The sequence below is a fragment of the Setaria viridis genome, chromosome 9 (genome assembly GCF_005286985.2).
Source record: "Setaria viridis chromosome 9, Setaria_viridis_v4.0, whole genome shotgun sequence".
Taxonomy (NCBI): Eukaryota; Viridiplantae; Streptophyta; class Magnoliopsida; order Poales; family Poaceae; genus Setaria; species Setaria viridis.
Genome location: NC_048271.2, coordinates 39,503,443 through 39,530,005, shown reverse-complemented (window position 1 = coordinate 39,530,005; position 26,563 = coordinate 39,503,443). Strand labels below are relative to the sequence as shown.

The 26,563-nt window shown below is 47.5% G+C and overlaps 2 protein-coding genes across 3 annotated transcripts; both read right to left on the bottom strand.

The window, feature by feature from the left end:
• Nucleotides 1–11,073: 11,073 nt before the first annotated feature.
• On the bottom strand, nt 11,074–16,386 carry LOC117837137 (uncharacterized). Its single transcript, XM_034716722.2, has 7 exons — nt 16,079–16,386; nt 14,636–15,202; nt 13,148–14,472; nt 12,983–13,061; nt 12,534–12,904; nt 11,668–11,766; nt 11,074–11,570 (listed from the first exon to the last, which is right to left on the bottom strand). The coding sequence occupies exons 2-7, from the start codon at nt 15,195–15,197 to the stop codon at nt 11,415–11,417; spliced, it is 2,592 nt and encodes an 863-aa protein (XP_034572613.1). The 5' UTR covers nt 15,198–15,202; nt 16,079–16,386; the 3' UTR covers nt 11,074–11,414.
• A 726-nt stretch (nt 16,387–17,112) lies between these two features.
• On the bottom strand, nt 17,113–23,178 carry LOC117837138 (deSI-like protein At4g17486). Of its 2 annotated transcripts, none has more exons than XM_034716723.2 (5): nt 23,013–23,178; nt 20,992–21,099; nt 20,689–20,901; nt 18,471–18,758; nt 17,113–17,650 (listed from the first exon to the last, which is right to left on the bottom strand). In XM_034716723.2, exons 3-5 carry the CDS (start codon nt 20,897–20,899, stop codon nt 17,412–17,414), a joined length of 738 nt encoding a protein of 245 aa, XP_034572614.1. In that variant the 5' UTR covers nt 20,900–20,901; nt 20,992–21,099; nt 23,013–23,178; the 3' UTR covers nt 17,113–17,411. The 2 variants fall into 2 exon arrangements, with proteins under 2 accessions (XP_034572614.1, XP_034572615.1); XM_034716724.2 differs by having other exon boundaries at nt 20,992–21,096.
• Nucleotides 23,179–26,563: the final 3,385 nt, after the last annotated feature.

Genomic DNA, 26,563 nt, shown 5'->3' with positions numbered 1-26,563 from the left:
AAGAGACTTGGGACCGGCTCCCTCTCTCGCTCGTTTGTACCCCCTACTACAGACCCCGCGTGGGCAACACGAGCAGCTCCTCATACTGGACGTAGGAATTTCCTTGCCCGAACCAGTCTAACCCCGTGTCTCCCCACGCCACCATCTGAAGCCTTACGCACATAAAAGAAATTTACTAGCCGTAATCTTGATCCTCTAATCTTGACAACGACAGTTGGTGCGCCAGGTAGGGGAGCTTTGCGCGTACATCACCTGCTTCAGATGGCCAGCCACGACGCCAGCTTCGCTCTGGGCTCCCTCGTTTGCTTTGGGAGCTTGGACTTCCTCGCCACGAGGGAGGGGATCGAGCTGATCCCTCTCCTTGTCTTGCCCGCTTGCCCCATCATCTCTGGCTCCGCCGCTGGGATAGTGGCGAGCAGCCGGGCGCGCGCCGAGGGGCCTCCTTTGGAGGAGCGGCCCTTCGGGCTGCACAATGCTGCGGCGACCTACGGTCGTCTCCTGGCGCAGTCCATGACCGTGTCGCCCGCGAGCAATGAGCTCGTGGGCGTGGCGAGGACAACTTCCGACGCCGGCTCCAGCAACGGGAGCCACCACCCCTCGCGTGAGTGCTTCATGGCCGACGTGCATTCCGAGGGATCCAATGATGATAGCGCTGAAGGAAGGCAGCGGACTCCCCCACTGCGCACCGCGGCCATGACAGGGGCCCTTGCCAGGGCCCCAGTGTGACCACGACAGCCGGAGGCGCGCGCGGCGTCCCGCCAGGAGGTCGAGCGCCCCAGCAACAAAGGCGGGGCACGACAACGGGCGCGCAACGTCCAGCAACGCATCTACGCGGATGAAGATCGCCCTCAGCTCTTTGCCCGTGCCAGTCAGAATATCGCTGCAGCGGCGGCCCTACTCCGATGACTCCCCGAGCCGGCGACGCCCGACAAGCGTCAGGTGCACCAGGAGGTGCGCAACCTGCTTGAGTGCGCCGCCGTCCAACAGGTGGAGAGTTCCGAATCCTGGCGACGTGGGCAAAACGCCAGTAGTGTAGCGCCCACCGCACCTCCCAAGAGGCGGGAGGAGTCTGTCCACCAGCCTCCCCACAGGGAGAACCAGGCTGCGCCCGCTCGACGGACCCCACCACCCGCAGGAGGCGGGGCTCAGTCCGTTCACCGACACGTCGGCCCCGTCCGCGACGCTCGCGACACTCTGGACGCGCAGAGGCGCTCCCGCGGAGACAGGGAGGAGGAGGTGGACCGCGGCTATCACGTCCACCGTGGTGGCCACTACGACAGCGAAGAAGATCGCAGCCCAAGCCCCGACCCAGCGGGTCCTAGGGCCTTCTCCGCACGCATCCTAAATGCGCCATTCCCAACGCGCTTCAGGCAGCCTACGAATGTGGCCAAGTACTCCGGGGAGATGAACCCCAGGCTGTGGCTCAGTGACTACCAGCTTGCATGTCAGGCCGGTGGAGCGGACGATGACCTGTTCATCATCCGCAACCTCCCACTCTTTCTGGCCGACTCGGCGTGAGCCTGGCTGGAGCACATCCCTTCAGGTCGGATCCGCAGCTGGAACGACCTGAAGGAGATCTTCATGGGGAACTTCCAGGGCACGTACATGCGCCCTGGCAATTCCTAGGACCTCCGGAGCTGCCGCCAGGGGTCAGACGAGTCCCTCCGGGACTACATCCGGTGCTTCTCCAGGAAGCGCACCGAGCTCTCCAACGTCGCGGACACCGATGTCATAGGAGCTTTCCTGGCAGGAACTTCCTGCCGACCCCTTGTCCACGAGCTGGGACGCCAGGGCCCGCGGACCACGGAGGAGCTCCTCAACATTGCCACCAGCTTCGCCTCAGGTGAAGAAGCTGTCGGAGCGATCTTCAACCACTCCAAGGGCAAGGCGAAGCGGGAGGAGGACGCCGACGAGGGCACCTCCAACCGTCAACAGAAGAAGAACAACAAGCAGCGGCGCGAGGCTCCCCTCGTGGCCGTTGCTGAACGCAAGCGGGGATAGCCGCCCCCAGAGGGCACCCCCGGTTTCTTCGACAAGCTGCTCGAGGGACCGTGCCCGAACCACGAGTTCCTTGCGAAGCACGCCTACAAAGACTGCAACCTCATGAAGAGGTATTTTGTAGGCAACCTAGTGAAGGGCGACCGGAGACGGAAGCCCGACGAGGAGAAGAAGGACGGCGAGGAGAAAGAAGATGGCTTTCCCAAGGTGGACAGCTGTTTCATGATCTTCGGCGAGCTGGCGGCCTACGACTCCAAGCGCCGTTGGAAGCTGGAGCACCGCGAGGTCTACGCGGCCGAGCCTGCTACACCGGCCTTCCTCGACTAGTCGAGATCCGCCATCACCTTCGACCGGTCCGACCACCCGGGATGCATCCAGCAACCAGAACGCTACCCGCTCGTCGTCGACCCCGTCATCGGCACAACGCGCCTCACCAAGGTGCTCATGGACGGAGGCAGTGGATATATCAGGAAAAGGAGACGATGTGCATCACATGACACTCTCCCATCATTGCTTGAGGCATTATTAGAACACACCAACACATACTAGATGGAGAGCAAGCAAGGTATTTTGCTTGCATTGCATTCGTTAAATGGTAGCTTCACCTTTTTTTAATTTGTATTCTTATGCTGGACCTCTAGACCTAGCCTGAGACTAGACGGATGGATGACTTCATCTATATAAAGAGATAATCGTGTCAGGAAGCGGTTTTTTCTTTGGCCAAACAGTACCCTCTTAACGGAAAATTTGTCCTGAATCCAATCCAACAACCATTCAAAATCACTAACATAATCCTAGAAAAACACATTTTTGTTAGAACTGCCATTTATGAGCTATTACCACAGTGGGTGCAAGAACCGCAGCCAAGTGGGCGCAAGAACTACAGCTAGGCATAGGGCCATAGGGGTGTCCTAGGCAGTGTTTCATTGAGTGAGAAACAAACTCTTAGCTGATCCCAAAACTAGTGAAGGAAATTCCAAAATTGTAGAGCATTAATTGTTGGAGAAGCTATTTGTTCACTTCTCTGAGGCAAGATAATCTCACTATGATTTTGCCTCAATCTTAGGGTGCGTTTGGCAGAGCTTCCAAAGCTGATTCTCTGTTGAATCTAGTAGAAGCTCTGCCAAACAGTTTTTTAGAAAGAAGTGATTCTCTACTAATTCTGTGGAGTGATTCTCTAAAATGAACTAAGAGGCTGAGAGCTGGAAAAAGTAGCTTCTCCTGGTTATATGAAGTGATTCTCCATCCTGATTTTAAGAGTTTATGCTAGAAAATCACTTTCAGCCACAGAATCATTTCTCTTAGAGAATCAACTCCCATAGAGAATCAGAATCAGATGGAGCTCTACCAAACAGGCCCTTATATTTTGAATACTAGTGGAGTGATCTCTCGAGAAAGATTCACGTGCTCCCGCGGGTTGGGGGTGCTACCGTGCTCCCAACCCGCGGATGCACCTCTAAATATGCATAAAAAATTCATCCAAAAATATGAATGGAGATTTCTTGACATTTTCTACTATCATGCAAAAATTGATGATGAACAAAAATTTGTGCAAGAGGAAACAAAAAAGAGAAATCAGTGCATGAATACGAGTTCATGCACTGATTTCTCTTTTTTGTTTCTTCTTGCACAAATTTTTATTCATCGTCAATTTTTGCATGATGGTAAAAGATGTCAAGGAGTCTCCATTCATATTTTTTTTATGAATTTTTTATGCACATTTAGAGGTGCATCCGTGGGTTGGGAGCACGGTAGCACCCTAACCCGCGGGAACCTTTCTCGTGATCTCTCTCTTAAATCACTTTTTTCCCTATTTGTCGTTATCAAGATTAGCGGATCGAGACTAGGACTAGTAAATTTCTTTCATGCACGCAAGACTTCGGATGGTGGCATGGGATACACGGGGTTTAGACTGGTTCGGGCAAGGGGAAGCCCTACGTCCAGTATGAGGAGCTGCTCGTGTTGCCCACGCGGGGTTTTTAGTAGGGGTTACAGAAGGGCGAGAGAGGGAGCTGGTCCCAAGTCTCTTGGGTGTGCACTGATGCTCTAAAGGAGAGTGTGTGGGTTCTGTTCGCCTCCGAGAGTGAGTCCCCCTGTATTGGGGCCCCTGGTTCTCCTTTTATAGCGTAAGGAGGGCTCAGGGTTACACGTGAACTGGGTGTGTGAAGTAAAGGAGATAAGCTAAGCAAAGTAATGTACAAGGAGAAGGACCATCCCCGGGTCGCCGCCTCCTGCTCCGGCCTTCGACTCTTGTCAGCGCGACCACCGGAGGAGGGTGGCTGTCTTCGATCTTGTCGACGATCTTCCTGGCGACCGCTACCGCCAAACATGATGATGGTGTCCGGTCGTGGCAACTGTGCATGTTGGGGGAGACGGCTGACCCCTGTTGTCCTGCTTACGTCCCGTGGAACACGGACGTCGCATCCCTGTCGCCGGATACGCTGGGCACGAGAACGGGCGGCGCCCCCTCCTGTACCGGGCGGCGCATGCCATGAGTGTCCTATGGTGAATCAGGGGGAGCTGCGGCCACTGTAGCCTGTGCGGCCATGGCTACAGTGTTCCACCCGGGTACTTGTGGTGGGTCACGTCGAGGGGTGCGGACGCCTTTCTGCGTGCCAGAGCCGCAGCGCATTTATGGCGAGATCGGTAAAGGACCCACGAGATCCGCGCCCCCGTCTGCCGGTCTGCGCTAGAGGCAGATCCTTGTTCTGTGGGCCCGAATGAGTCCGACCCCATACGCCCGGGGTCAGGCGAGGCGGAGCCTTGCGGCGAGGGGTCAAGCGCACCCGACCCTGGGACCGTGGGTCGGGTGAGGTGGAGATTAGCCATCGAGGGGTCGAGAGTGTCCGACCCCAGGGCCCTGGGTCGGTCGAGACGGAGCGGATGTTCCCTGCCCATGCTGGGCCGGCGGCAATCGTCATTACCGCAGGTGGGCCTAGCCCTTCATGATTGTCGTTTTAAGGGGTGTTAGGAGGTCGTTAATATTTCCTCCCAACAGTAGCCCCTGAGCCTGTGGTGGAGCAAGGATGCTCCTCCAGTGGCTGCTTTCGTCATTCGTCGAGGATCTCTGCTCGCCCTGCAAGCTGCAGTTGATCAGGGATAGAGTGTTGTTGGTCCGGCTTGGCCGGGGAATTTGATCAGGCGAGGTGTCTTGTGGATGACTTGGCGTGGGAGGATTTCTCATTGCTCCATAGGGCACTCCCTCCTCGAGACCTCAAATCGCGACCACACGCGTGGTCATTGGTTGCGATGCTAGCCCCCGACCCCCCTCGCGTTGCAGGAGACCGATCGGGAGGCTAGATCGGCTTTTGATCGTTACCCCTCAAGCGTCCGTTCGCTGAGACGGAGGGGGTGAGTCGTGCCACGCTATCCTCATTGGACGAACCATGGTGCTCGTCGAGCTGCGAACGGGTCGGTTCGAGTGGAGTCCCGGTCCCCGTTCGGGGGGGTCCGGCTCGGGTCAAGCTGGTGGCGTACTCCAGATTCCGGCTGGCCAGTTCATATAGTTCCCGAGTCCGTTCGATCGGATTCGAGGGCTCGTTGCCTTTCTTCGGGGAAAAACCATGAACTTAGATGCCAGCCCGGACTCGAACATGAGGTCGGGACACCCTTGGCTTTCACTCGCCTGGGTGGTGGTCGCTAGCAGACCCGTCCCTTCTCACCCCTTCCTGGGGTGGCTGTCGAACCCTCTGGAGGGCCAGCCTTCGAACCCTTGGACCGTAATGGGCTGTAAGAGCGTTTTCAGCTCTGTATCCCTTTTTTACCTGAAGCGGGCCTTGGTCCGCTTGCAGAGAAAGTTGTGCGTATGACCTCCGGGAGTCGAAGCGGCAGAAAACACCGAGCTCGTGGGGTAAGGAGGCGCGGTGTTCCCTGCGGTTTAAAAAGAGATCGTGCGTACGGTTTCTGGAGAAAGACGGAGGTGATGGGATGTACCTGACATCACAATAGATGCGGTTGGTTCATATTTCATTTGTCGCGCGCTCCTTATAGAGAGAAAGAGCTTTCTTCATCATCATCCTCATCATCATCGTCATCGTCTTCGTCCGTTGTCGTGCTTGAGCCCCTCTGCAGCCTTCGGGGTTCCGCCGCGGCCTTTTTCTTCTTCTGGCGATTGGAGGCGCCTTCGTCGGCATCCTCCTCCCTCTTTGCCTTGCCCTTGGAGCGATCGAATATCGCCCCGACGGCCTTCTCGCCCGAGGCAAAGTCGGCGGTGATGTCGAGGAGCTCCTTGGTGGTCTGTGGGCCTACACATCCCAGTTCGTGAACCAGAGACCTACAGGAGGTCCCCACTAGGAAGGCCCCGATGACGTCGGCGTCGGCGACGTTGGAAAGCTCGGTGCGCTTCCTGGAGAAGCGTCGGATGTACTCTCGGAGCATCTCACCCGACCTCTGGCGGCAGCTCCGGAGGTCCCAGGAGTATCCGGGGTGCATGTATGTGCCCTGGAAGTTCCCTAGAAAGATTTCTTTCAGGTCGTTCCAACTACGGATCCGACCTGGTGGAACGTGTTCCAGCCAGGCTCGCGCCGAGTCGGCCAAGAACAGTGGGAGGTTGCGGATGATGAACAGGTCATCATCCACTCCGCTGGCCTGACAGGCAAGCCGGTAGTCACTGAGCCAAGACCCGGGGTTCGTCTCCCCAGAGTATTTGGCCACATTGGTGGGCTGTCTTAAGCGCGCTGGGAACGGTGCGTTCAGGATGCGCGCGGAGAAGGCCCTGAGCCCCGCTGGGTCGGGGCTCAGGCTCTGATCTTCTCCGCCGTCGTGGCGACCACCACGGTGTATGCGGTAGCCGCGGTCAACTCTGTCCTCCCTGTCCGCACAGGAGCACCTCTGCGCTTCCAAGGCGTCACGGGCGTCGCGGATGGGGCCGACACAGCGGTGGACGGACGAAGCCCTGCCGCCCGCGCATGATGGAGTCCGTCGAATGGGCAAGGCCCGGTTTCCCCCGTGGGAGGAAGGTTAATGGACAGATCCTCCACGCCTCTCGAGAGGCGCGGAGGGTGTGACCCTGCTGGCGCCGTGTGTGCATCGTCGGGGACGCGGAGCTCTCTGCCTGCTGGACTGCTGCATACTCAAGCAAGTCGCGTACCTCTTGGTGGGCCTGTCGCTCCTCGGGCGTTGCAGGCTCGGGGAGTCGTCGGAGTAGGGCTGCCGCGGTGGCGACGTTCTGGCTGGCGCGTGTGAAGAGTTGGGGATGACCCTCATCCCCGCAGATGCACCGCTGGACGTCGCGGGCCTGATGACGCGCCCCGCCCTCGTTGCGGCGGTGCTCATCCTCCTGGTGGGGCGCTGCGCGTGCCTCCGGCTGTCGTGACCGCACCAGGACCCTGGCAAGGGCCCCAGTCGTAGCTGCAGCGCGCGATGGGGGAGTGCGCTGCTTCCCTTTGGCGCCGTCGTCGTTGGACCCCTCGGAGTGCACTTCGGCCATGAAGCACTCGTGCGAGGGGTGGTGGCTCTCGTTGTTCGAGCCGGCGTTGGAGGTTGTCCTCGCCACGCCCACGAGCTCGTTGCTCGTGGGCGGCACGGTCATGGACCGCGCCAGGAGGCGACCGTAGGTCGCCGCGGCATTGTGCAGCCCGAAGGGCCACTCCTCCGAAGGGGACCCCGTGGCGCGCGCCCGGCCGCTCGCCACTATCCCGGCGGTAGCGTCCGAGATGATAGGGCGAGCGGGCAAGACAAGGAGAGGGATCAGCTCGATCCCCTCCCCAGTGGCGAGGAAGTCCAGACTCCCGAAGCGGACGAGGGAGCTCGGAGCGAAGCTGGCGTCGTGGCTGGCCATCTGAAGCCGGTGATGTACGTGCAAAGGTCCCCTACCTGGCGTGCCAACTGTCGTTGTCAAGATTAGCGGATCGAGACTAGGACTAGTAAATTTCTTTTATGCGCGCAAGGCTTCGAATGGTGGCGTGGGAGACACGGGGTTTAGACTGGTTCAGGCAAGGGGAAGCCCTACGTCCAGTATGAGGAGCTGCTCGTGTTGCCCATGCGGGGTCTGTAGTAGGGGTTACAGAAGGGCGAGAGAGGGAGCTGGTCCCAAGTCTCTTGGGTGTGCACTGATGCTCTAAAGGAGAGTGTGTGGGTTCTGTTCGCCTCCGAGAGTGAGTCCCCCTATATTGGGGCCCCTGGTTCTCCTTTTATAGCGCAAGGAGGGCTCAGGGTTACAGGTGAACCGGGTGTGTGGAGAAGTAAAGGAGATAAGCTAAGTAAAGTAAAGTACAAGGAGAAGGACCAAGTCTCCGGGTCGCCGCCTCCTGCTCCGGCCTTCGACTCCTGTCAGCGCGACCACCGGAGGAGGGCAGCTGTCTTCGGATCTTGTCAACGATCTTCCTGGCGACCGCTGCGGCCAAGCATGATGATGGTGTCCAGTCATGGCAACTGTGCATGTTGGGGGATACGGCTGACCCCTGTTGTCCTGCTTACATCCTGTGGAACACGGACGTCGCATCCCTGTCGCCGGATACGCTGGGCACGAGAACGGGCGGCGCCCCCTCCTGTACCGGGTGGTGCATGCCATGAGTGTCCTATGGCGAATCAGGGGGAGCTGCGGCCACTGTAGCCTATGCGGCCATGGCTACAGTGTTCCGTCCGGGTACTTGTGGCGAGTCAGGTCGAGGGGCGCGGACGCCTTTCTGCATCCAGAGCCGCGGCGCATTTATGGCGAGATCGGTGAGGGACCCACGAGATCCACGCCCCCGTCTGCCGGTCTGCGCCCGAGGTGGATCCTTATTCTGTGGGCCCGGATGAGTCCGACCCCATACGCCCGGGGTCGGGTGAGGCGGAGCCTTGCGGCGAGGGGTCGGGCGCACCTGACCCTGGGACCGTGGGTCGGGCGAGGCAGAGTTTTGCCATCGAGGGGTCGGGCGTGTCCGACCCCAGGGCGCTGGGTCGGGCGAGACGGAGCGGGATGTTCCCTGCCCATGCTGGGCCGGCGGCAATCGTCATTACCGCAGGTGGGCCTAGCCCTTCATGATTGTCGTTTTAAGAGGCGTTAGGAGGTCATTAATATTTCCCCCCAACACTATCCGTCTTCCCTTTCTTAGAAAATACCACCCTTTTATAAGTGCCCTCTTTTATAGTACCTATTAGTAGAAGATTAGTAGTCATTAGTTCCAAGTATCATATAAGCTTTCAATGTCTACTTCAAAAGGCTGCCTTTTTTTGTGCGCAAGTGAGAGTCAACTCCTCCTGTACCAAGAAGAAATGTAAGAAATTATTGGGGACAAGTTTTCTCTTTTCGCCTCTATAATAAACCAAATATGCAGTGGAATTCGTAGTTATGGATCCGAACCGTTTAGTATGGAATATTGTCATTTTTCAAGTAAAATACATAATATATGAAAGAATAAGCGTGCTTTCTTTTCCTCACTTCTTGAGAGATTAAACCTTACTACAATATTTTAGCTTATCAAAGCAAGATTTGAAATACTACCTATTATGAAAGGATAACTACACCGGGTTTTGATGATATCTACATCAATTTTGGACGTTTCTTACCATTTACGAAGGCTGCCGCCGACGCACGAGTCCACCTCTTGCTGGTGGCACCACAGGCTGAGCTCCGCATCATGCCACGCAGTTGCGTTGTGCCTCGTGCTCTCGGGCTCAGCACCACGCAATGCCTGCCATGCACTAGTGTCCGTCTGCTTCCACTGCTACTGCTAGACCTAGACAAGAAACCAGTTGTGTGTCAATGCCCATTGGGCAATGATTGAATATAATGGGAGAAGCAAGAGGCTGACATGAGAAGGCATGGTCCACATGAGTGAGCAATCATGGCCTTAGATTGAGGTCAGCGAGAGGGGCCAAGCTGGCACGGCATGGTAATTCTCCTTGTCTTGCAATGCCGGGCCGCCAGGTGAGTCCATGGGGTGGCATGGCACAGCTCGGTTCCTTAATCGTGCCATAGGTTGCGGCTGACCAAGCCCGGTTGTTTGGCCATATATAAAGAAGACTTCCTAAAGTTTTAGAAAACACACTTTGCAATGGTTTGACCTCATCGACAATTTTGCAGTATCTTTGTGCTAGATGACAAACATACTAGAGGAAAAAGGAAAGATAAGAAGATGAGTATGCAATGGATTTGTCAAGTATAGATCTGGATTACGATGGACAAGAACATGCAAGATTGGGAGAGACATAGGGTGGACTGTAGACTCTGATGAGAGGGAATCAAGTGGAGGAGCATGGGTCGAAGAAAGAGAAATGAAATAAGGTCATAGTGGGCCCTAACACGCAATCGGAGTTACAAGAAAAAAACATTGATTGTTTATCATGCATTTATGTTGTACATGTTAAGAAGGCTTGCCCTGGTTTGAAAATTGTGATGTTTTTTATTTTGGGCTTTACTTATTTCCTAAAAGAAAAGAGGCCAAGCGAACGGAAAACATAAGAAAACAGCATGCATAAAGCAATGGGAAAAACACGTGATCAGACGAGAAATATGATCATGAACGGAAGTTCCATTAGGTTAGACCACACATTAGATTCCCTCCAAGATTCCTATAGAACAAGCCATTCTATAGGAATTTAATAGGAACTATAAAGGTTCTTCCTTTGTTCCGAAGCACTCAATAAGAATACTTCAATCTAGAATTCGGACAGTTAACAAAAAACTAGACTGCAAACAACATGGCTTGGCTTATAAACCACTTCAAAGTGGCTTATCTAGACTCTGAAAGACCGGAGTTCAAGTAACCACAAGCTATTTGGTTGGGCCAAAAAAATCTTCTTTTGATCCATCAATATATAATGTTGCAAAAGAACTGGTTACATGAATATCGAATAAACAGTCAGCTGCTCCCGAATCTAAGGCTAACTAGTTCCATAAAAAAACCTGCTCCCTATGTCCTAAAATATAAGAATTTCTAGATTTGTCCTAAACCAAATTATTGCAAGTGTAGCCAACTCTATTGAGAAAACATCAACATCTACCACAGTAAAGCAAACTATAAAACATGTTTTATAATTAACCTAACGATGCTCACTTGATATCATAAATATTACTATGAACTTGGTCAAACTTAGTATAGTTTGAATTAGGACAAACTAAAAAAAACTTATATTCTGTGATGGAGTATCTTGGAACAACAAAATACCATAATTGTATTACATGGGTCAATTCTTGTTTACATACTACTTGTGTCCTCAACAAACAATCATGATAAGCGCCACTTTACATGGACTCTTAACATACAAGGATAATACATAATACCTTAGTTGCCACAACAACGCCATCAATCACTTTACAGCAAATTACAAGATGTTCGTTCAACATGCACTAGCTATTCCATTTGTATTCTACAGTAAATGGAAGCACTTTCTGGTTATTTTGGTTCAACTAAGCAGCTTGTTTGATTCTATTGTCAGCAAGCTTGCTTTTCTCGATCAAATTTCTTGATGCCAACAATATCTTAGTATGTTTATAGATCACTCTGGCATTCAGAAAGAAGAGAGGTTTGTCCTTCCTTAAAAACCTTGACATGGCAAAGCGTTCCTCCAGTTTCATCTGCAAAAGTTATCTTTCTTTGTTTCCTTGGCACTTCAGGATGTGAAACAGCGCTCTTCTTTGCTAGGCTCTGCAATTGAAAACATAGTCATGAAAGAAATATCAGGTCAGAGACCAAATTTCTATATAAAAAAAGTTAGGAGTCTTAAAAGTGGATAGGGACGAACCAATATTTTACAAAAGCGATTGCAGTCTTTGTTCATTATCGACAACCATTTCCTCGTAGTCTTCTCCACTTCTAATGCATCTTCAGAGGCAGCTCTGATCTGTCCATCGAAACATTGCACCACATCAATCAAACATATGGCAAGATTGGAGTTGTTTTGCTTTCAAAGCTCAAACCAGTATGTCAGCAAATGGACAAGCAAACATTTTTTTTGAAAGAAATTTATAAATTGAAAGAGAAACATATAAATGCTCCGTTCTGCGTTATCTACTTCACTTTTCATTGAAATAATATTTTGAATAAAAGCATTTGGAATCCAAGCTTCAGCCCACATCTACTGGTCAGTTAAGGTATTTAACTTCAAACAATTCCAACAGTATCATAGGCATTTCATAATCCTTATTCGTGGCTAGTCTCCTAGTGGAAACACTTTCAGCAATTAATCTAAGGAGAAAATCTGCATCTGTAATAACAAAGCAACAGGTACTAATGGTACAAAATAGTGCAAGTATGTAAACTTGACCGAAAAAACTGTTGTTAGGATTCCCTCAAAGTATGTCTTTTCATGCCAACAATTGACTTCCATGAGAAACAGTCCAGATTAAAAGAAAAAAAACTAGTCATGGAAAATATCAGCAAAGAAATGAAGACAGCCAAATTAATGCATGGTTATAAGGTTAAAGAAATATCATCAAAGTAACAGTCTTGGGAATTATATTAAACTTCTATCTTCAATCATGTTACTGGAGTTACATTTTTTTAGCAAACAATTCAAAATATGGTGAAACTTCAACAAGCAGAAGTGCTTATCTATTCATTGTGAAAGCAACAAACTCAACTATAATTTAGAATTTAAGAATGTCTCACCTCAGCAATGTTAGAATTAGGAAGTAGAGAATATGCTTCTGACGACAAACTTTCATCCACTATACTTTTCATGTGCTTCAAGCTCCTTATAAGTTTTGCAGCTATGTTTTCTATATCATGCATCTGTCTTTGAGAAAACTCAACAGCTTTCTCAGTGTCCAAGACCACTGATGAATTTCTCATGCAAGAACAAGTTGTCTGTTGATGAGGTGGGGATCCTGTTGACTTGAGAACTCCATTGCTTGTAGGGGAGACGTTAGTCCTGCCCTTAAGTCTCCTATCTGTGCTGAACATTGATCGGTCTTGCTTGGGTGCTGGCTGAGGTAATGATATTCTAGTTTTGTCACAATCTTCAATAACAATTTTCCTCTCTGCAACAATAAGAAAGAGTATGATTATAACTCATCTTTGTACAAATATTAGAAACATAGACAGCAAATATTGCTTACTCAGTCTTTGGACTCCATCACACAAATCAATACCAGTCAGAGCATTGCAAAGTTTTTCCTGAGACGTTGGTGACATAATCTGAAAACAAAAACAGGAGAAATATGTTAGTATGGCTATCTTGTTCATCATTTGTACTCTAACATTACTGAAGGAATGGTTCAGACCTTTCTCTTGGACAATAATTTCTTTGGACCATGTTCTTCAATTGACTCTTCGTCAATAAAAAATTCTGACTTCTTAATTTGCCCATCAGTTTCCAGAGAGGTAACAGAGGAATTTGGAGCTTCAGAAGATAATTTATGTGATTCTTCAGCATTGGAGATCTCTGGCGTGACACCGGTAGTGTTTAACTTATCAGTACAAGACTGGAATAACTGATGTTGAAGCACTAATTCTTCTGGTCCTTCGTTATTAACAGATCTACAAATGTCATAATCTATTGTAGAATGTAACTTATCCTTCAATGGCCACTCCACATTATCTGGAAGTGAGATTTTATTATCTGAAGACTTTTTGTCTTCAGAACAGTTACTGTTGAAGTCAACAACAGTGCTCTGAATCACAGCAGTATCTGGAAGTCCAACAGAAGATCTATTTTCAGATGTCATCCTCTGTGCATGATTATTTAGAACATCATATACTATACTTTCTAGCCTTCCATCTTGTGCAACAAAATTGATAGGCTGAGTCAAGTCAAGAGTCTTGTCAAAGGAAAATGTATAATCACTCACTGTATGTCCAATTTCCGCATCTAGTAACATATGCTTTGGTCTTACACCGCAGCAGACTACTGAATCCAATTGGCACTCACCCTGCATCTGCACAACCTCCTCAAGTGAAGTGCAATTCATTTCTGTGCTTCCACATAAATCAGATTCAACCATCTTAGGTAGAGACACCATATCCGTGCTAGACTCATCAATAGGAGACAACTCTTCCAAAATCTTTACACAAGGTTCATTCCCATGAGCAACTCCTGTATTCCAGTACTCATCATTATCTATACAATCATGGCAAGACTGACTGAAAGAACAAGCCAAAGATCCATTCCCAGTAGAAGATTTATCCACATCTGAATTAGATATATTCTCAGATGTTTTCTGACGATTACTCACTTCATCTATGATACCCAACGAAGAAACAATCTCAGTTGCCTTTCCAGCTGTGATGTCATCAAAACTGTTTTCTTTGACAACGCAGGTTTGTTCACAGGAATGATCAGAAACATCGGCTAATTGATTTGGTTGGTTCATGAAACAAGATTGTGGTATACGTTCATCACCCTCCATTAGCTCCTGTTGCAGCTCAAAAGATAAACGCTCAGAGTTCTTTATGGAACAGCTAGAAGTTCCAAATCCCTCAGAACAATCCATATCTTCTATTTTTATTTCACACAGAATATCAGTTTTTTCACAGCTCACTAGAGCTCCAGCTGTGTTTTTCACTTCAGCGCAACAAATTTGCTCCCCAGCTATTTCTTCAGTACAGTCTGGAAGTGCATTAAACAAAAAACAGTTATCCACATGATTGAAAGAGAGTGTTTATTTCAAGAAAAAGTATTTGCAGAAATAAGAAGAAAAGGCTGTAGACATTCATCTGAGAAATTTAGACAAATAAGAAATGTATTTCGTATGAACAGGCTAGTTACTCACTAATAGCAATTTTAGACTGCTCCAGATCTTTAGCTCTCCTTCCAAGCTTCTCCAATGTTGGGTCATGCATCGTCGCTTTGAATGGGGAGCTCTGTGTGGGGCTAAGAGTATCGTCTCTCTTGGATGTCGTATCTTCCACTTCTACAGCACATGGAGAAGATGTTAATGCTTCCATCTTTCTATTTTCTTTAGCGGGAGATGTTTTTGGCCTCTTCTGCTTCAACGCAATAAGAGGCTTATCGAGATCAAATTGTTCAATGCTACATCTTTCCGACGTGATTTTTGAAGTCTTCCGATTCTTTGCTTTACACTGAGCTCTGATAACCTTGAGAGATACATCATGACAATCTTGTTCGCCATCCTTGTCACTGACAGAAGCAACACTTAGTTCTGAGGTTGAAGGAGAGGCAATTTCTTCGGAATCAATTACTTCAGTTTTGACCCGCTTAAAGGTAGAAGAATCCCTGTCAGAATCTTCATCATATATTATGTGAATCTTCTTAAGCCTTGGAGATCTTCTAGGAGGACCCGAATCAAGATTTGTGGAAGCAGAAGCAGGCATGTTTCCTGTAGAAATGCAGAAAATCAAGTATTATGATCAGGTGCATGCTCCATAGATGCATGAATATCATCACTTAAAATGCTGATACTGCTTAAAAACTTAAACCATGTCCAACAAGAGTGTCAAACTCTACAATAAAAAAAGAATGAGACAAACTTAATGTAACAAGCAAAACATGATGTTGACAAAGAATCATAATATGTGATATAAGAGAACAGGAACACTGATGTGACCCTATCAAAACAACATAGAAACAATACATGAATGCGTGTACATGATCTTCTATTAATCAACTGTATGCATGTGTCATAGAAGAATGAATCAATAAAGCACACAAGAAATGAGTGAGACACAAGCCACTGCTGTACATCAAGGACCAGACTTCCACTACCCAGCACAAGGGATGAATGAATGAACACAGGGTAACATGGCATGTTAAATAGACAGTCTTGCACACATATTCCATTTTAGAAATGCACTTTCTGTTCACACTGGCTCGTGTGAATCAAGCACTCTGCAGTGAAACTCCCGGAACTCTGCAGGGATTAAAAAGAAGAGGACAGATTTTGCATCCCTGTACTCGTTAAGGTACTCCCAGAGCCATTCAGCGTCAAAAACTAGAAGACAATCATGGGTACCCAAAACAAACACCTTTTTTTTCCCCCGAGCGGAGATTGCTTCCCCTAATCCCCGGTACCATCAACCATCCCAAATCAATAACAACTCAGATAGTCCTAGCCACGGCTCATCCGGCCGAATCCACTAATAAATCTGCGATTTCTCCCCGTGGAAATGCCAAGATAAACATAGATCTACAACAGCCCGCAGCTAGCGAAAGTACAGAGAGGGCGGCGGCGGCGTGTTCAGCGGGAGGTACTGACCTTGGATGGCAGCGAACGGCGGCTACCGAGGGAGGAGGAGACAGCGCCCCGAATGCCGGCTTCTTGGCACCGCCGCAATGGGGGAGGAGGGCTCGGGTCCTTGACCGTGGGAAGCCCGGCGTTTCGTCGGGAGGAGAGAGAAGGAAGCTTAGGGTAAGGAGACGGGTGGCAAGTATTATTGCCGCGACGCGCGGAGGGTGAGGGCGGGAAGTAGGTGGCCAAATTTCGCGCCAATGTGCGCGCGGGCGGGAAAGTGCAGTCGCAGCCCGCTTCTGGAGCTCTTTGTATTGGGGAGAGATGACGACTGGCGGCGGCCGGGGGAAGAAGGAAGAGGATGATGTGGATGGAACTGGGGAACTGGCGGCCCAACAGGGGTTGCGGCGGTGGGCCGCTGGGCCGCTTTTGCTTATATAGAGAATGTGAACGGGCGTTCTCATGGTTTGCAATTAGCCCCTAGCTAGAGCTAGTGGTGGTAATTCGCATCTCACGGCTTGGTAATTCAACCGCAGCACAAGAGAAAAAACATAGCCAAGCAAAGGAATCTTGGAACATAATTTTTTAGGGATCTTGAAGCACAGATGTTTTCTTTTGTCATACGCACATTGTAGTCCAACGCCTAAAGTTGCTTTAGTACAAAACAAAATCTCTGGATTACACACCATCCACCATTATATACTGTACCATATATGAACACGCCCTCTGCCAACCTGGCCCCTCTGAAACCATCCCATACTTGGGTTTAATATGCTTTGCCCCGGTTAACAATTATTTGTTGAATTGTATTTGTCGATGGGGAGTGCTTTTGTTTCTGAACAAATGGGGAGTGCTTTGCACTCCCATTTGCGCAAAGCAAGCAACCTCCAGGCTGTACAGCAATGAAGCACAACATTTCGAAAGCGTATCAGTCATGTACAAACCCAAAAGGAATACAACCGTAAGTTATGCACACACGAAACGCATGTACTAATACCATCACTCCAGTGTCACTACAGGTAGAACGTCCTTTCAACAGAGCAGGCATAAAAACTGCACAGTTTGCAAGCTGCAACGAGCAAATTATCATATCAGCCGGCAGAGTCGGCATAGAGAGCAACCATAACTGAAATATTTTAGGAGTTTGTTTGAGCTCATTGTATTGTGAACTCAAGTTTAAGAATAACTTCTACACATACTCTGTACAGATTTCAAGGCACAGCTGGAGCCAATGCTCAGACATGAACACCACCTTGTAAATACCTTTGTATCCTTTCATGACTGTTGTAGAAGGGGTTGCTGATAAAAAAAATCCTGGTGCTTCAATGAGGGAAATGCAATGTACAGGGTACCTCAATTCTCAGCTCTTCTTTAATCGGGCAGAACTCGACTGTTTCGTATGCCAAGAAGTTCCTTTCGCGGGGGAACGTAGGAAGAGGGAAGACGTTGAGAAATGTCTTTGGCATAGAGAGATTGAAGAGAAGCAACTGAAGGCACCTGTCAGCCTTCTTTTCTCGCTATCTTCAGCTTGGCCATCCGGGTCGTGACGGACTGCATTGATCTTGAGGGACTCTGGTAGAATGCAGTTGCAAACAGCGCCTGCACATATAAGGTGGTGCATGTCAGTGACTGCCATCAACAAAAGCTAATACAGAGGCCAGGAAGCTATTCATTATATGAGCACAAACATATTGAGGTTAAGTGACATGAACACACTAAACTGTGCAGTTTCATTTGAGTAGCCAAGTTGTCTCATTTTGCACAAACTGCTAGCTTGAGCATTGTTGCAGATTTTCCACACTTTCACACAGAACCAGTTCTAGTGAACGTTGTTGCAGAAAACATAACACCCCCCCCCCCCCCCCCCCCCGCCCCTCAAAAGATCATAACAGAAATAGTAGGTAGAGCAGCCAAATCAGCGAATGTGCTAGTAGGTGTATTTATAGTATTGAACATTCACGATACAGCCTGGGTCTAACATTATAAAACATCAGGAAGACTCCATTAATAGATATAAAATATCATTGCCTTCATGCAGGTACCTAAGATAAATGTAATCACCACATCAAGTAGTAAAATAGCCAGGGGAATTAGAATTATTTGGACCTCGAGTGACACATAAGGACCACTGGTGTATTTGGCTTACTCTGAAACAACTGAACTCTGTTTTTCACCTTTATCTCCGACAGCAAACTGATAGATATAGTAATGAAAAAAAAAGGCAAGAAATCTATTTCAAGACACTAACTCCGGTAATCAGAGCTTAACATTCAGACCAGCAAAAGCAGCAGCAAACAGGTTATTTGCCTTGTCTGAAATGTCAAGTTTTCTTGACTGGAGGTAGTACAATCAAACTTTGCAGCAACCCTTAAATAGCAAAACAAATGGCTGAGAAAGCATGTCTTTCAAGAATTCCTACCCATTCTGGCAAGCCGATTAACCCATTTTGGAATTAAATTCCCTGTCAACCTTTTGCAGATATCCTCACAGAAATGGTTGCAGTTTTTACTTATCAAATGATAGGTATCCCCATTGTAATTTACTGACTGAATCTCCATGAACTCTCTGACTTGGAGAGGATCCAGGCAGGTAGTTCCCATGTATATTGATTTCCTAAATTTGAAACCAGGACACTGCCGAGGTTCCACCTCAAAAACTCCACTAATCGAATAGTCATGTGCTCCAAATGCATACTCCACACCATGAACTGTAAAGAAACAAGGTAGAAAATACCATAAGTACAACCTATGGTCCTATATTCAAAAGTTAAGTAAACAATAAGTACAAATCATACAATAAGAATAATTGATAAAATTAATGGCTTTCCACAACTGAGGATTTTAGTGTGAAAACAAAATGAAATACAATCTTCTACTAGTCAAGGAGTGTGAATGTAGCTTTGTGAATCAAACAAAAAAACAAATTTGTCATTTGCTTTCTATCTCTCAATCCCTCTACTAGTCTACTTATCTAATCCCACTGTATGTCTATCACACTCTTTTAATACTCTATTCTCCTTCAAATGTGCCATCTAAATATCCACAGCACATTATCTAATTTATGTGAAGCAGCATAACAAAAGATATGGTGCTGAAAGTTCAAGCTTCAAACACGATGTGACCTTTGCTCCTTTTGGTTCCAATCTGAAGTCATGATGTATCTAGACTTGCATGCTGCACCAGGCAGAAATAGTTGCTCCAAAAAAAAAAGTCTTTCTTATCTTAAGTACATCAGCATTCACCACGAAATAACTACCAGCAAAGCAACTTAGGCTTCAGTCAGCAACGATCAGTTTTCTATCAATATTAGAGATCACACTTGTTAAATATCTTTTGTTCTCCTTTATCTTAATATTTGAATAACCCATTCATAAATAACATATAGCTAAAGAAGAATTCTACTGGAGACATGTTACCAACAAACGTTCATTATCCATTTCCAAGCTATATGAAAGTAGCACGAACCACCAATCAACCAACTAGGACAATGTATAAATAGACCATAATGGTATGAATAACTAGTCATTTAAAGAAGAAAGGGGATTTAAATAATAGCATCGCGAAACTTCATGATTTGGAAGAGCCTCTCAAGAGTACTTGTAGGGTAAGGAGAAATTTTGTTACTGCCACCCAAATGTGTGCCATACCATTCTGCCAACTAATCCTACCTCAGTTAGTACAGGGTTGAAGTGTGTGTGTACACCTCCACCCAAGTTCTGGTCCTCTCCAACTCAATTTTGGTGTTTATTTCTCCTTGATAAATTACGCTCTCCCATATCCTAGCTAACGTTGTTTAATAATAGGGAAACTAATTTCAAGAAAATTACGCATATGATTTTCACGTTTCTAATATAAATATTATAATAAATTGATAGTGAAAGTTTCTAAAGTTTGACTACATTTATGTCCAAATGACAAGTATTTGTGGCCTAAGGTAGTAGGAAAAAACTATTGCTAATGAAAATATTCAACTTGATGGTGGATCTTTTTATATCTTAAAGTTTTGTTATGGCCTTTTTCCACAAATAACAAAAATTTAAAATGCACAAAAAAAAGATTTCACCAAATAATCAATTGCAGCGTTCTTTGTCCATTCTAGGTTGATTTCCAAACTTGAGTTTTGCCAACCACATAACAAACTGTTTGATACTTTAAAAGTAGCATTTTGGTTAATGGACAAGGCCAAAGTTGTGCGTGGATAAATAGAGTAAAATATGGCACAATGTACTGTATCCCAATGTTTTAAAAACCAAAAAAGTTCGGGACACTCTGTCTTCACGCTTATTTGCAAGAGAATAATGTTTTATGCACTGATATTGCTGATTCTCCCTAGATGGAATCAGTGTGATATTCAAACTAGGGAAGGACTATGCGCAAAAGATTCTAGAGACAGCTGAACACGGAATAAACTTTACATCAAACTAGTACTGAGTGCTACGCAGATGTAAATGGACAGCAAATAACTTCATTCATGAAGTATAGTGCGAGTTAAATCTTTTATGGGAAGAAAAATAGTGTTGACATTATGGAAGCATAAAAGAAATTGAGGAAATTACAAGGGTGTTGAAGTTCAAAAAAGCTGGCTTCCGATATAGCTCTATGTATTGTTATAATGAAACAAAGTGTAGGACATCATACCTTCAATGCCAGAATGAAATATCCCTAGACCAGCCCAGTAAAAATAGCCATTTACTGGTGTCAAATCATAAACATTTAGATAAACTGGTGTATTTCCAGGTGGTGGGCTGGCAGATCGGACTTTCGAAAACAAACAAAAATGAGCAGAAGATTTCTGGCCTAATTGGAAACATGTGCTGAGATTCCTTTCCTTCTTTGAGTCCAACATCATGACTATACATGCAAGGAAAAATGGGAAGAAGGATCAAACATACATTATGCACCAGATAGTATTCAAATGGAAGGAGGGGAAACCTAACACACCTGATGTTCTATGCTTGCCCACCTGTAGGAAAGGGTAATCATACTGATTTGAAAAGAAGTGCTGGACTAAGTCTTGTTGATCAATGATGCACTTCTGTCAATAAACTACTGCCGCAAACAAACAGAAAAAAGGAGGAAAAGTAAGAATAGGATCAGTTCAACAATAACATAATAAAAAGAAACAACACGAGCTAGATAATTTTCAGTATTCAGAAATCAGGCATGAGGGACTTTCTAAGAAATTGTTGCTTCTAAAGAAATACCAAAAGCATTTTCAAGACACTATCCAGATATAGCACAACAAAATCATATTTGTTCCTAAGAAAAATGTGATAACAAATCATGAATATGTCATGTAGAACACATTGCTAGTTTGGTTAAGATTGTAATATCACTGTATTTAATATAATAAAATGTCACAGATTAATTCAGTTTGAAATATTGTTCAGGGTTTTCACTGAAATGTTTCCACTAAATGCCTTTATAAATTACTTAATGGCGATCAGTAATTCAGTATGGTTAAACTATGCCAAAAACTAGAGCATTTACTGCTCTTTTTCTTGTATCGCTGATTGATTGACCTAAAACAAAAAATGAATCAGACCAGAGGGAGCACCAATGTTTTGCTTGTTAACTTTTACAGGAGACAGGCATAGCTATTTATTGTTTGTCTTGTAGTAACTTATTTAAAGAAGTATCTGCAACCAATTCAAACTGAACCTCACTGAGGACCTCAGAGATGATAACAATATGTGCCTCAAAGAGCTCCAAGGGTCCGTATCCAGAAGGTTATAAAGCCCTGCACCCTCAAGGTGTTGAAGGCTTGCCTCGCAATGTCTCCAAAACCCACACAACTCCAAAAACCCTGAAGCCTTGAGAACTCATTTCTCACAAGACACTCAAGACCTGCACTTTTGAGAGATCTGGACTGAACCCTGCAAGTCTACAAGGCCATGGACTCATACTTGGTGGAGGTATCACAAAAAAAAAAAAGAAGATGGTCATAATACTGTAATTGCTGTTACTGGACCGGTCTACGGTCACCCAACATCATCGACCCAAAGCTATGATTGTCATTTGTACAAGGAAAAAGAGGGCCTATAAGCTGGCGTGTTACACTCTCTAAGTCCCGGTCACATGAAACTTCTACTGGTGTTTGTTTGCAAAAAACAATCTAGTAGCGCTGTTTGTGTCTTATTATATTTTGTTATCCTGGTAGAACATCTGGTATGAGGTACAATCCTAGATCAGCAATCAGCAGAAGTCATTGATTATACAGAATGCAAAATGCCACCAGTCATTATGTTCAAGCAGACAACAGAGGTAATTCTAATCCAGACAAGAAAGTTTTCAGTCGTTTTTATAAGACAATAGAAGGAAAGCGATGTGCGCTGATAATTTAACCCTCAAATATGGAAAGCTGAAAGCGATGCATTACAGAGCCGTGGCACAAGTGGGCATAAACAGATGACATATATCAAGAACAAGAGATCAGAGTAAAGAATAGGCATACTTTTCCAGAATTCCCTCAGGGAAAAAAAATACCATTTCAACTCAACAACTACAGATGGTTATCTCAGGTAAGTCAAAGTGGGTAAACACACCTAAACACAATAAGTCCAAAATTAAGATGTCAGATTTGTACTATCTAAAGTTGGTGGGATGTCGACACAATCCTCATGGCCACCAAGTACTACCTTGCTCTTGGATACCTAAAGAACTCCATAAGCCGCCAAAACGACCACACTAAAGAAATGGAATTCGCACCATGCCAACACGAAATTTATCTGCAGCGACACTTGTCTGCATGGAAAAGGGAATCCAAGCGGCCAAGAAATCGGCAAGCGCGCGTGCGCGGCCCGGACCGACAAAGCGCGTATCCCCGTAAGGTCTGCCATAGAAGGTGCTAATTTCCTCCGTAGATCGGAAGCAGCGGGCCGCATTCCATAGGAAGCGGCCACGAGCTACGAAATTGGGCGGGGGGATGCAGAAGGGAGTACAGAAACAGGAGTGGCAGTTACCAAATCGAGGACAACCAGGGGGCCGCGGACGGCTCACGGCGTCCGCAGGGGCGGCCGGCAGCGCAGAGCACGGCAGGGGAGGAGGAGGTGGGGAAGACTCCGGAGGTGGTGGGCGACGACCGGAGGAGGAAGTGGAAGACAGTTGGCGTCGCTCTTCCCTCTTTCCCCTCAAAATTTATTCGGGGTTTACTCTCTTTCGGATTTTTTTTTAAGTTTTTTTGTTGTCGACTGCTTTGTTGAAATTTTGAAGGGTCTGATTGAGGAGACGATTCGATTTTGAAAAAATAGATTTTTTTTTCAAACCCCGCGGAGAACGGGGGAAAGGGTTTTGAGGGGTGATGTGTGAACGTGCTGTGCGTGCACTCAACTTAAGTGTTCTCTTTAAAAAAAAACGGAGCCTGGGATATGCCTACGGACAATTATGGAATTACTGATTGATATTGCTAATTGGCACAACTAGTCTTAGACATACTCTCGTTTCGTGACAAAAACAAAATAAAGTCAGTTTGGTTGGGTACCATTCCTAAACTATGCAACTCAATTAATAGACAGTTATTTAATTTTTTTTACAAAACAAAGTACATCTGCCCACGGCACATTCATCATTATAAATGTATGCACGCATATTATATCCCTATGAACATGTTTGAGAGATTGTATTAGTGTATCTTAGGATCGATAAATTGATATTGTGCACATCTCGTTGTGCTAGCACATTAACATTGCGCATCTCAACTAAGGGAGTGTTTGGATACTATGTGCTAAACTTTAGCAGTGTCACATCGGATGTTCGGATGCTAATTAGGAGGACTAAACATGAGCTAATTATAAAACTAATTGTAGAACCCTGTGCTAATTCGCGAGACGAATCTATTAAACCTTATTAATCCGTCATTAGCAAATAGTTACTGTAGCACCACATTGTCAAATTATAAACTAATTAGGCTTAATAGATTCGTCTCGCGAATTAGACTCCATATGTGTAATTAGTTTTATAATTAGCCTATATTTAATACTTCTAATTAGCATCCAAACGTCCGATGTAACAGGTGCTAAATTTTAGCCAGCCCCCCTTAGGATATGTTTGGTTTAGCTCACTATTGATGATTGTGATTTTTTAAAGATATCGTAACGTTGCAGCCTATATTGGCCAATCAGCAACCTTCGAAACTTTAGTTACATGAACATGAGCCACTTCTCTTTGGGTTTGTGATTCTCCTTTTATTTTTGAACTAAGGGTTTGCAATTCTCACTGTTGCAATCAACTCTATCACCATCTGGAAAGCATAACAAGAGCGAAGCAGGGCATTAGGGCCCAACCAGCTTAAATTGACCGCGTGGCGGAGGTGTTGCTTTTGGTTCGCCACGAAGCGGATTCAATTCTAAATCCTGTTTGGGACCGCGATCACCGTGCAGTGCGGCATGGGATCACAAAAAATCCCACCAAACGGGCCGTGCCCGTTTGACGGCACGGTACTATCCCGCGAGACGTCGTCCCCCACCACGATGTGCCTATAGTCAAAACGCAGCGCTCCCTGCGGTACGCAAAATTGACTCGTTTTGTCCCCGGTACCCTCTTTGCCCCTCCATTCCTCTCGCTCGCGGGATCGAAGGTCGTCGCCGTCACCACCTAGGCTGCCTCCTCTTCAAATTCGGTGCTTCTCCCACTATAGATCCGGTGCCTCCTCCAACCAATCATGCAGCTCTCAGGTCGAAGTTCTCGCCCCGCGCGACCGCGTCTGACGGTGGTCAAGCATCGAGAGCGGGGATCTGATGGGACCCCCTTTTAGAGATCCGACCTGAGGGTCAGTTCATGTGTAGGGATTCAAGAGGCGTTTAGGGGAGTCAGTGTATGATTTTACTAAGAGAGATTTTAGACACGTTCAGGTCACTCGGAAGCGTAACACCATACGCGTTGTGTGTTCTTTTGCTTAGAGTTGTCTCTCTGTTTGTACAAGAGCTGGCCCTTTTATAGGCCAAGCCCATGGGAGGGTTGATTGGGGCAAGCCTTGTGCCACAATCTTTTCCCTTCTTCTAGTCGTGTGAATGCCTAGCTACAGTTCTCCTGACACATTGCCCACTTGTTCTGGCGCCCCTTGCCTTGACGTGCATGGTCTTTGGGGTGCTCTGACCAGGTCCATTGTATGTCAATCTTGTTTTTTTTTACCATCTCATCATGGTAACCTTCGAGCTTTATGCCAATCTTGTTTTTTTACCATCTCATCATGGTAACCTTTGAGCTTTTTAACCTGGGCCTACCTCCCAGGGAAAAGGGTGTTGAATCTGGCTCCCGGTCTCTTCCCGGGAGGCCGTCGCTGTTTCCCGAGGTTATAGTGGGGCCTACCCTCTAAGTAACGAACAGGCGGGAACCAGGTGAGCACTCTCAGCGTGAGGACGGCGTCTGCCGCCTGTTGAACGGGATGTGTGAGGCCGCCAATCCTTGGGGGGCTACATGTGTTCCATCGACCGTAATGATGGTGTTTTTACAGGGATGAGACAAGCAGTTGACAGCTTGCCTCGACTGTCGTGCCCTCTTGCTCCTGAGTACGCCACCACTTGCTTCGCCTCGAAGTGAACCCTCCCGGGGGCTCCCCGGGAGACCTTCCGGGCGCAACCTACTCCTGCCACGTGTGGCCCTGTGGGTCCCGCCAGGCAGGCGCAATATTTACCTTGCCTTCCGAGGACCTCAAATTCCCCAGCCCATTCTCCTTATTTGGGCTTCTTGAGATTCCCCAGCCCATTCTCCTTATTTGGACTTCTTGAATGAGAGAGCTTTTTTTAAGCAGGCAGGCCCCGCTTATAAGCGCCTTCTCGAGGAAACTCCCATCACTTGGCGCTAATAGCAGCCCCTAGCCCTACGCTAGACCACTTGCCTCAGGTCTACCGTGGGGCTAGTAGAAGGAAGGTGCTATCTTTAATTGTACTAGCAGAAATGCCCGTGCGTTGCTACGGGTCATTACTTGCTATCACGTTATTATACGTTCGTTCGTACCATTTTTGAACTTTAAACAAGAATTTTCATTTGCAAGACCTGCGCTGCCGTGGCCATTCTCGACGGGCGGGAGCCTCCTCCTAGAAGTGGAGGAGGAGGAGACGTTCAAAGTCAACCAGTTCGAGTTCGACTACGCATCGGATTCAACTTCGCCTCGGACTACTCCAATGTTCCGCTCAGGGGTCGGACACTCCCGACCCCAGGACTCACGGTCGAGCAAGGCGGAGCTTCACTCAAGGTCGGGCGAGGCGGAGTTCCACCCTCAAGGGGTCGGGCGCATCCGACCCCGGGACCAAGGGTCGGGCGAGGCGGAGTTCCACCCTCAAGGGGTCGGGCGCATCCGACCCCGGGACCAAGGGTGGAGGGCGAAGGTGGGAAACGGCCGCAGGCCCCGGATCTGGATGGAACGGCGGCGAGATGTCGACGGAGGATGATGGCATCGATGTCGGAGGACGGGGGGAGGTCGTCGATTGACATGGGGAGGAGGGCGAAGGTGGGAACCAACCGCAGGCCCCGGATCCGGACGGAGCGGCGGCGGGAAGTCGACGGAGGATGATGA